The sequence below is a fragment of the Coptis chinensis genome, chromosome 4 (genome assembly GCF_015680905.1).
Source record: "Coptis chinensis isolate HL-2020 chromosome 4, ASM1568090v1, whole genome shotgun sequence".
Classification (NCBI taxonomy): domain Eukaryota; kingdom Viridiplantae; phylum Streptophyta; class Magnoliopsida; order Ranunculales; family Ranunculaceae; genus Coptis; species Coptis chinensis.
In genome coordinates, this window is record NC_141459.1 from 2,222,123 (window position 1) to 2,231,607 (window position 9,485).

Below are 9,485 nucleotides of genomic sequence, written 5' to 3' on the forward strand. Positions count from 1 at the left end.
ACATGCTCACGTCCCTAAACCTCACAATATTCCATTCAGATTTCAAAAGGCATGGATCTCTCACCCTACTTTTATGGAGATAGTTAGAGAAAGCTGGTCTCAAGAAATGGTTGCTCCACCACTTCTACGAGTTATTAAGAAGCTACAAAGACTGAAGGGTGTTCTAAAGACATGGAACATTGAGATTTTCGGTCATCTGGACGTGAGTATTCGAAAGGCTCAACATGAACTTTTGAGTGCTCAGATTTTTGCTGAAGCAAATGTGGATAATGAAGATGAAGACATGATTTCTCAAGTAGTACATAAAGAATGGCTGGTCGATGAGGCAAGAAACAATAGAGCTACTTTGTGGAAGCAGAAAAGTAGGATAAAAAATGATGTTGAGGGTGACAGAAACTCTGGATACTTTCACAATCTGTACAAGATTAGACAAGGGGCATCCTTTATCACTGAACTTCAAGATGAAGAGGGTGTTACAATGACTGAGCAAGCACAAATCAAGGATCACATTGCGCAATTCTATGAAGCCAAGTTCAAACATGTCCTTACTCATCAAGATCCTCAACTCATGGATTTGATTCCAAAGCTGATTTCTGAGGATGAGAACTACAATTTGTGTAGAATTCCAGACTACATGGAAATACAACATGCTATATTCAGTATGGACTCCAATAGTTCCCCCGGACCTGATGGCTTTCAGGGTCATTTTTTTCACAACTGCTGGAGTATTGTTAAGCGAGATGTGTGTATTGCCATACAATCCTTCTTCATTCATGTTGCTGTTCCAGGGGGTCTTAATGCCAACTTTATCACCCTCATTCCTAAAGAAAAAGGTGCAAAAAAACTCAGCCAATATAGACCCATTTGTATGGGGAATTTTCTTATGAAAGCCATCACCAAGATCATGCAGCTTAGGCTTAATGAGATTGCTTCTAAGATCATTTCTAAAGCACAAGTGGGATTTGTACCTTCTCGATGCTCTCAATCAACCATTGGTCTTGCCTCGGAACTTTTTAATGAGTTACACATCAAAAGACATGGAGGTAATGTGGCTATTAAACTTGATATTTCCCAAGCTTATGACTCTATGAGTTGGGAATTTCTCTTTGAGGTTCTCTCTAGGTTGGGCTTCTCCCATATTTGGTTAAAATGGCTTCATGCAATTATGAAATCTGCTCGAATTTCTATTCTTGTTAATGGTGGTCCCATTGGTTTTTTTCCTATGCAAAGAGGTCTCAAACAGGGTGACCCTTTGTCCCCGTTGCTCTTTGCTATAGCAGAAGATGTTCTTAGCAGAGGCTTGCACTCGTTAACTCAGCATAACAAGATTAAACCTCTTACTTTTGTTAGAGGTCTTGCAGCTCCATCTCACCTCTTATTTGCAGATGATATTATTCTCTTCTTAAATGGTGACATTCGAGGTTTGCGACTTCTTTTTAACCTTCTTGAAGTCTATCAGCTAGCCTCCGGCCAAGCTTTGAACAAGACAAAAAGCAAAATCTTTATGGGAGGCTTCACTCAAAGAAGGAAGGATAAAGTGATTTATGAATTTGGTATTGCTGAAGGGACCTTGCCTGAAAAGTATTTGGGAGTTCCCTTAGACCAAAAGAGAGTCACTAGATCGCTGGTAGCCCCAGTCCTGGATAGAATCAAGAAGAAATTGACTAGCTGGAAAGGGTCTATGATGTCGTTTCAAGGCAGAGTAATCCTTATTAAATCTGTCCTTAATAGTATCCCTGTGTACAATATGTCCATTTACAAATGGCCATCTTCTATCATTATAGAAGCAGAGAGAACTATGAGGAACTTCCTATGGACTGGTGATCCGTCAAGGTCAAGGGCCACAACAATCAGTTGGGAGAAAGTTTGCAAACCACTCAACGAAGGAGGCCTTGGCATTAGAAGATTACGAGATATTAACTCTTCTATGCTAATGAAACTTGCATGGAGAATTTTAACTGAAGTGGATGATTTTGCAACATTCATGAAGCTGAAATACTTCTCTAGGGATGGAGATACTTGTCAATACTACAAAGCATCTTCAATTTGGGCCGGTTCATGAAAGCCCTCCTAGAAGTAAAATCTAGGAGCCAATGGGTGATTGGTAATGGCTTAAAGCCGATCTCATCGGAGATAACTCGCTCAGCTCGACCTCTCTTCAAACATCTCTTGAACTCACTCTCCCGCAACTGAAGGGCTTTAATGCAAAGGTTAACTCTATCCTAGTTAACAACAATTGGTCCATTCCTCCTATTTTACAAAATATGTTGGATGCAAAATGGTCTCGAGTATTGATAATGTTCATAGAGGAGCCTCGAACATGAAGATTATATGGTGCGGTCTCCGGGACACTCACGGTAGATTCACTTGTAAATCTGCCGACTCCATAAGAAGGAAAGCCAACCCAATTGGGCTGGGCAAAGAGTATCTGGAACTCCCATATTCACCGAGACTAGCGGCAAATGCTTGGAAGCTCATTCAATTGTGTGGCAACCGATAGTATGGTTCAAAAAAAGGGTGTTCATCTTGCTTCTTCATGCAGATTATGTAAGGTTGAAGTGGAAAACCTTCAACATATACTCTGGGAATGTTCATTCTCCAGAGCTTTATGGCATTGGACTACAAGCAGATTTCAGATTTCTATGAACTTCAATAGCTTTACTGAAGCTATTAGAGTCGCAAGACTTTGGAGTCCAAGATTGAAACATCTTTGGCACTCGGCAGTTGCTAGTACTTTGGTATCTTTGTGGAAATTGAGAAATAGTATCCATTTTGAAGGAAAGCCAAGGGACATGAACATGTGTAAAGCCTCGATTAGATATCAAGTCTATACTACTGCATTATTGTCAAAGGCCTTTTCCTTTAATAATGAAAGAGATAAATTTGTGGGTGCTGCTTGGAATGTTTCTTTGAGACCGCACCTCCAAAGACCTAATATCAAACAAGGCATTTGGCTACCTCCGAACCGAGCATGATCAAGATTAACACCGATGGAAGTGCTTTGGGCAACCCCAGTCCAATTTGGATTAGGGGTAAGTTTGAGAGATCATGAAGGTGGGTTCAAGCTCACATATTGGAGATCCATTGGAGTAGATAACAACTATAGGGCTGAATGTCTAGCCATTCTTGAAGGAGTAGAACTGTCTATCACTTTCGAGGAGGATGGTCATTAGTCCGGGTAGAATCGATTCGGGCGGCCGTCGGGGCATTGGATCTAACTTTCTACCATGGGACATAACACCAAGATGGACAAATTGTCTACGACAACTTCAAACATTTCAAAATCACTCACATATGGAGGGAAGGAAACACTACAGCAGATCGCTTTCCAAAGCTGGAGCTAGACTTACAAATACAAATGCTCAAGTGGTCAATGGTAAGCCCGACCGGGTTAAGAAATGGGAAATGCCTTATGGGGGTGTTTTAGATACTAATGAGTGATATCTTTGTTCCTTCCGATTGGGAAACAGAGAGTGCATGAGAGCTTGAATCAGGGAAGATCTCTTCCCTACACCATGTAACTTCTTTTATTTATATTTATTCATTCTTACCTAGCAAAAAAAAAAAAAAAAAACTGTGTTAAGATTTATTTGATCTTTGCAAATGTATTGTCTTGGTTATATAAATAATAACTAATATGTTTAAAATCAACTAACATCACAAAATAAATCTAATCAAATAACATCATGAAAAATAAAATACTCTCGATTATGTTTATAAGCATGAAATAATATCTCTAAGGTAGTAAAGTAAGTTACAATTATGTTTCGATTATGTCAAAAAGTTTTAGAAATTCTCTCGTATGTGCCACTCTGCTTTCTACTGAATCACAAAATTATAATACCAGACATTAAATCTTCTTAAAACTCCAGCCTACAAATTTATCAACTCGCGTCTTGTTCACATTGTTGTACTTACACATTGACTGATGTCTAGAATGATGAAAGTTATAAAACATCTATATATCCGAATAAACAAGTGCTCTTTTAGAATGTTCTTGTACTTAAAGAGTTTTAGTTTTCCTTTATTTGAATTTGGCTAATGAACCATTGTTTTGACTTTCATGATTTAAGAATGTTTAGAATTTGTATTTAATTTAAATAAAATTAGTTAGATTTAGTTTGGTCAAATCATATTTTTTCATCTATTTTTTTTTCTTCCAGGATCGAAAGCCCAAGTCAGCGTATGATTTCATCTATTTAGCATTATATTGTTGAAGAGATTTTAGAGTCGAGTATTGACGAGATATCAGAGCTGAGTATTCAAGAGATCTCATTGCACCAAGTCACCAACTGATAGCGTCCCTTGTCCAGATAACAATCTGAGGTAATAATTATATTGCACATAATACAAAAATATTTAACGTTTACCACTGAATTTACCAATTTCTATTGAATCGGAATAATACTTAAAACCACAAGGAGCTCCGATACGATTCCGGCCGAGTCATAAAACCATGGTAATATGTATTGAAGTATATGGTGTTATTTCTAACATATTGAACTTGTTACAACTTTATTATCTTGCGCTCAAGCTAATATAATATTCCACCCGATCTCACACAATTAATATTAGAGTTTGAAATCAAAGACGACTAAGCAGCATTTTTAGTTAGGGTTTAGGGTTTAGAAATGGACCTAACTAAATTAAATGCCATCATAAGAAATTACCATCTCGAATAAGAGAATAAGTTATATAAAAAATCTCAGTCCAAATACTTTTAACTGCCCTAGGTTACACTTGTTGTCAATCTAAACATTCACGAAACCCACGAAACCCCCAAATTCTCTTCCTTCTAATAGTCCCTCGACCAGTAAAAAGGAAACTATAGCCAACGTCTTTCCTGTTTTCCCAGTGAGCAACATAATAACAACGATACTCAATTGTTTCCAGATTAGCTACATCGGGATCAACTACTTGAAGAGCTTCATTGCGAAATTGAATTCTAGAAAAGTGGCTTGTATCTCTCCATTCATCATTCAAGGTACGTCCCTCTTCATTTTACGACCACATCCCATTTGAGGATAATCATAATCACCAGCCGGCGGCAGATAAACGAATCCTCCCATTTTCATAGAGTCGGCGCCATTAGACAAATGAGGGAATAGTTCTTTGGGCCAGTACCCAAGTGCAACATGATTATTGCCCAAGTAGTACCACCAGTTACCCGTAGGTTTGTCCTAACATTTGGAAAAATAATAAGGAGATCGATCTTAAAATTGTATAATAAATTAATAATGGATTAATGGCACAGGTTATTTGTTTTTTAGAAAAATCATACCAGGAGAAGTGCGAAATTTGCTTCGTAATTTCTTCCACCCGTAACTGAGAGATTGCCATAAACGCTACTATCTATCGGTACATAGGAATCCACTACCACGAAACCATGACAGTGCAGATTGTAGCATCCTGTACTAGCGTAGTTATCTGACTGTTGATAGACACACAATAACAATTTAAGATGAATTAGTTGAGCAAGCTTTCATCAAAGTATATATAGTGACAGTCAATTTGTATAAATAAATATGAAAAATGAAACTGGAGACTAATCATATAGTTACGTACAGTCCAAGTTGTAAACAAATGGGTTGATGTGTCACCATATAAATTTGGATCTACCTGCACAATTAATATAGCCAAGTTAAAATAAAAATAAATAAACAAGAGCGTAGTGTGAAAAAAAAAACAATCTAACCAATGAAAGAAAAATTTAGTTCTGGTCTATCGGTGGGGAAGGTCTAAATTTTGTGACCATACGGTAGGGGTGTAAAAACGGCCCTCAAGCCCTCGGCCCGCCCGACCCGGCCCGGCCCATAGACCAAAAAAGCCCTCAAATTTAAGCCCAAGATGCAATTTGAGGCGAGACTAACCCGACCCCTCATGTTTTGAGGGAGGGTAAGGGCCTAGATATGGAAACATGAGTGACCCCCCTCACCGACCCTCTAAAGCCCCTCACAAAGCCCGTATTAAGGCCCCTCATTGATATTTAGATTTTCTAAACAAAATTACGTATAATACCCTTAGGGTTTTAAGTTTTACTTATTATTACATAGGGTAGAAATGTAAATTTCAAGTATAGTAGTTGATATAATGAAGTCTTGTAATGAAGGTTCTCTCTCTTGTAATGAATATATTATTAGAATATGTGAATATATTCTATAGGATACAGTTGTATTATATGGATATAAGAATATATTCATATATTCTATTGTATATGTTAATGAAGTTTGATAGGTTTTCAAGAATTTTTGTAATGAATATGTTAATCAGTTAATGAAATCTGATAAAAACCAAATATGTTAATGAAGTCTAAACAAGTTGTATTCAAGAGTTTTGAATAATTGACAAGTTATGCCCGGCCCCATGGGCCGACCCCGGCCCGGACCCATGGATTTTTCTAAAGGGGCTGTCGAGGTGAGGGCAAAGGGTCGTATAATTCAAGTGTTGGTTGGCCCTCACAGGCCCGACCCTCATAGCATAAGATTTGGGCGGCCAACCCTCAAATCATATGGGCTTTATGATTGATTACGGCTAAACGCCCTACCCATTTTACACCCCTACCATACGGTACTCTAATTTTTTTGGCTGGTGAAAAGTGCTACAACATGCATACAATTATTTATTTTCCATTTCATAAAATCAACATTACCCCCTTAGACTTTAGAGCATTTCTAGGTGGTAGTATAACTTGTCATTTTTTTTTTTTCATATTTGAAGAAAAATTCAGAATTATCGAAATTTCATCTCTAGGTGGCCTTATTCATAGTCATCACCGCTTGTTCAAGATTCTTGTTCGCAAATTTGGCAATTTGGATACGGGCGACATTAGTAATGTCGCCCCAAGTTTTTTTTTTACTTTGACTAGCACCAGCGCCCGGTAATAGCTTGGGCGCCACTACTAATGTCGCGCAGTTATTTTTTTACTTTTTCAATTTGGTACGACATTAATCGGCGAGTGAGTTTTTTTGAACTTAGAGGACGATTGGTAATGTCGCTGCGATATTAATCTTGGCGTCAAGCCATTCAATGGCAATGATAAGCAGCGATGAATTACCTACAATTGCATTTGCTGTCGATATTTGCGACCACCTAGAGTTGGTCGAAATTTGCGACCATACTCTTCAAAAAATTTCTTCAAATTTGAAGAGTATACTACCACCACCTAGAGATGCTATTAGTATAGCAAAATAGAAAATACTAAAAATTACTTATGCCACAGGTGACAATATATCTTGAAAATAAACAGTATCTTCAAGGGACAAGGGGGCAAACGATATACCACCCATCCAATTTTAATTATGTTCAATTCATTTTCCGGTCCACTTTGAATAGAAATCGCGGCTCCACTAGCTTGGTAATTATTCTTAAGGATTGGGTTGTATATAGATATATCTGCAGCGATTCCCGTGTGCCCTTTTGTGCATCTCCTTTTGTACGATATCCTACGTCCTGGAAAATGAACTCAAAATAAACAATTAGCAATTAGCAAAAAATTACTCCAAACTAAATTACGTTTTTTCTTTATTTTTCAATCAACCAGCAAAGTGGGCGATGTTAATCAGTATGACCACTGGAATGAACCATAAGCAATTTGGTGATATTGAGATTTATATGAGTGAGTATTACAATGAATTCCATTTGGATGCTCAGACCGGACTACTTTAATGATGATAAGTTTTTTTTTTTTTTTTTTTGAACAAGGATGATAAGATTGTAATGTCATCAATTTCACACAAAATTGGCAAACCAGGGGGCAACTCATTTTTCCGAATGATCACTTTGTTTGCAAAGAAAAAAAAAATGAAGTAGAAATGTGACTCACGTACATGAGTACCATCTTCTTTAACTCGAAGAAATTTGGCTTCACTTTCTTCCAACCGACGAAATGAAGTTCTCCCTGTCTTTGGAATTGGAACCTTCCCGGGTGAGCATACGTCCTTCAGTACCTGCATATCTGAATCTCTGGTAGTTGATGTTTCATCAAATTCCTCAATTGATGCGAAGCTAGGCCTCATCTGTTCAAAAAACTTTTCTTAAAATCACTTTTGCGTTTCGTTTTTAAGTAAACACTGCCCCTCGAGAATAAGGGTGGAATTCGAGCTAAACAAGCCAAGTTTTACCATGCTCAAGTTTGGCTCGCTAATTACACGAGATTTAAATTGAGCTCGAGCTCGACTCATAAAATTAAACGAGTGAGCTCGAGGCGAGCTTAAACGAGCCAAGCCGAGCGAGCCGAACCACTTTCGGTTATTTTACACTATAAATATGCTATTTGAACTAAACGTGTCGAGCTTTATCAAACTCATTTGTTACAAGAGTTTTAATTTGAGCTCGAGCTCGAGCTCGGCTCATATAGTTAAACCTGCGAGCTCGGAGCCCTCCACTCCTTGGTGTTGATAATAAGATCGTAACAAGATATGTGGAAATGACAAATGCAGGCAAACTCCTGCTAATTAATATATATGGATTTAAGGACAATAATTACATTGATTGTTTTGTTAGTTTAATTAGTGGCAACAAGCTAAGTAAACAAAACTGTAAGATGCATTACAATATAACCTGAACTTTGTGATCCTTGAGTAGGGGATGGTTTAGGGAAGGTTGTTTGTCGATGTCTACACAATCATATAAATCTCCATATGCAGTCTGCAAACAAAAATTATTTCAAATTAATTAGGGAACGCCATGACCGAAATATAATTTTGATTTTGAAAGAGAAATATTTTTTTGTGGGTTCGGTTATTATTACTGAATGGAGGAGCTAGAGGGGAAAATTATTACCTTTAAGGTGGCATGGGAATTTTGGATAAATTGTTGGTTTTCCAACACTAAGTTGTCATCTCCATTTCCTACCACTACATAACTACTCAATGCCAAAGAACAAGTCAAAAAAGCCAAAGAAATTACATCCATTGTCTAAGTATGTATGCCTTGAAATTCTAGTGCATTGCTCGATCTTGATATTTATATACACTAAAAATCAATTGGATGTACAATTGTACAAATTTAACCAAAGTCTATTGTAGGTTAAAGATCATGAACCACAAATAAAGGATACACAAATAAGGAGATTTTGGTGGAGAAATGATCCGTAAATTCAATTTTTAACCAAAAAACACTAATTTTGGTAAATTCAACTTTAACCAAAAAACACTAATTTTGGTTTTGCTAAACTAGATTTGTGAAAATTTGCAGACAAATTAAATGATTATCCCATAAAACAACATTTCCTATATTCTTGTTAAAAATTGAATACTTTTTTTTCTCTCCTGTCAATTATGGAATAAAAGTCCAAAACTCACCTAGGCACAACCGCACAACTGCACAAGGCTTTTTAACGGAGCACCACTACTATAAACCCCAGTGGATTTGTTCAAACTTTTTTTTAGTAGTATATATAGTAATATCACATCTTAATATATAGATATATAAGGCCTAAGATTTCGTTTTTTTATCTAATAACTGGAACCAAAACAACCACAATG

At 37.1% G+C, this 9,485-nt stretch overlaps 1 protein-coding gene across 1 annotated transcript; it reads right to left on the reverse strand.

Annotated features, from left to right (window-relative positions):
- Positions 1–4,979: 4,979 nt before the first annotated feature.
- Positions 4,980–9,189, reverse strand: LOC147501139 (protein neprosin-like). Its single transcript, XM_086603735.1, has 7 exons — positions 8,782–9,189; positions 8,560–8,646; positions 7,827–8,015; positions 7,348–7,449; positions 5,566–5,619; positions 5,282–5,431; positions 4,980–5,180 (listed from the first exon to the last, which is right to left on the reverse strand). The coding sequence occupies exons 1-7, from the start codon at positions 8,911–8,913 to the stop codon at positions 4,980–4,982; spliced, it is 915 nt and encodes a 304-aa protein (XP_086459861.1). The 5' UTR covers positions 8,914–9,189.
- Positions 9,190–9,485: the final 296 nt, after the last annotated feature.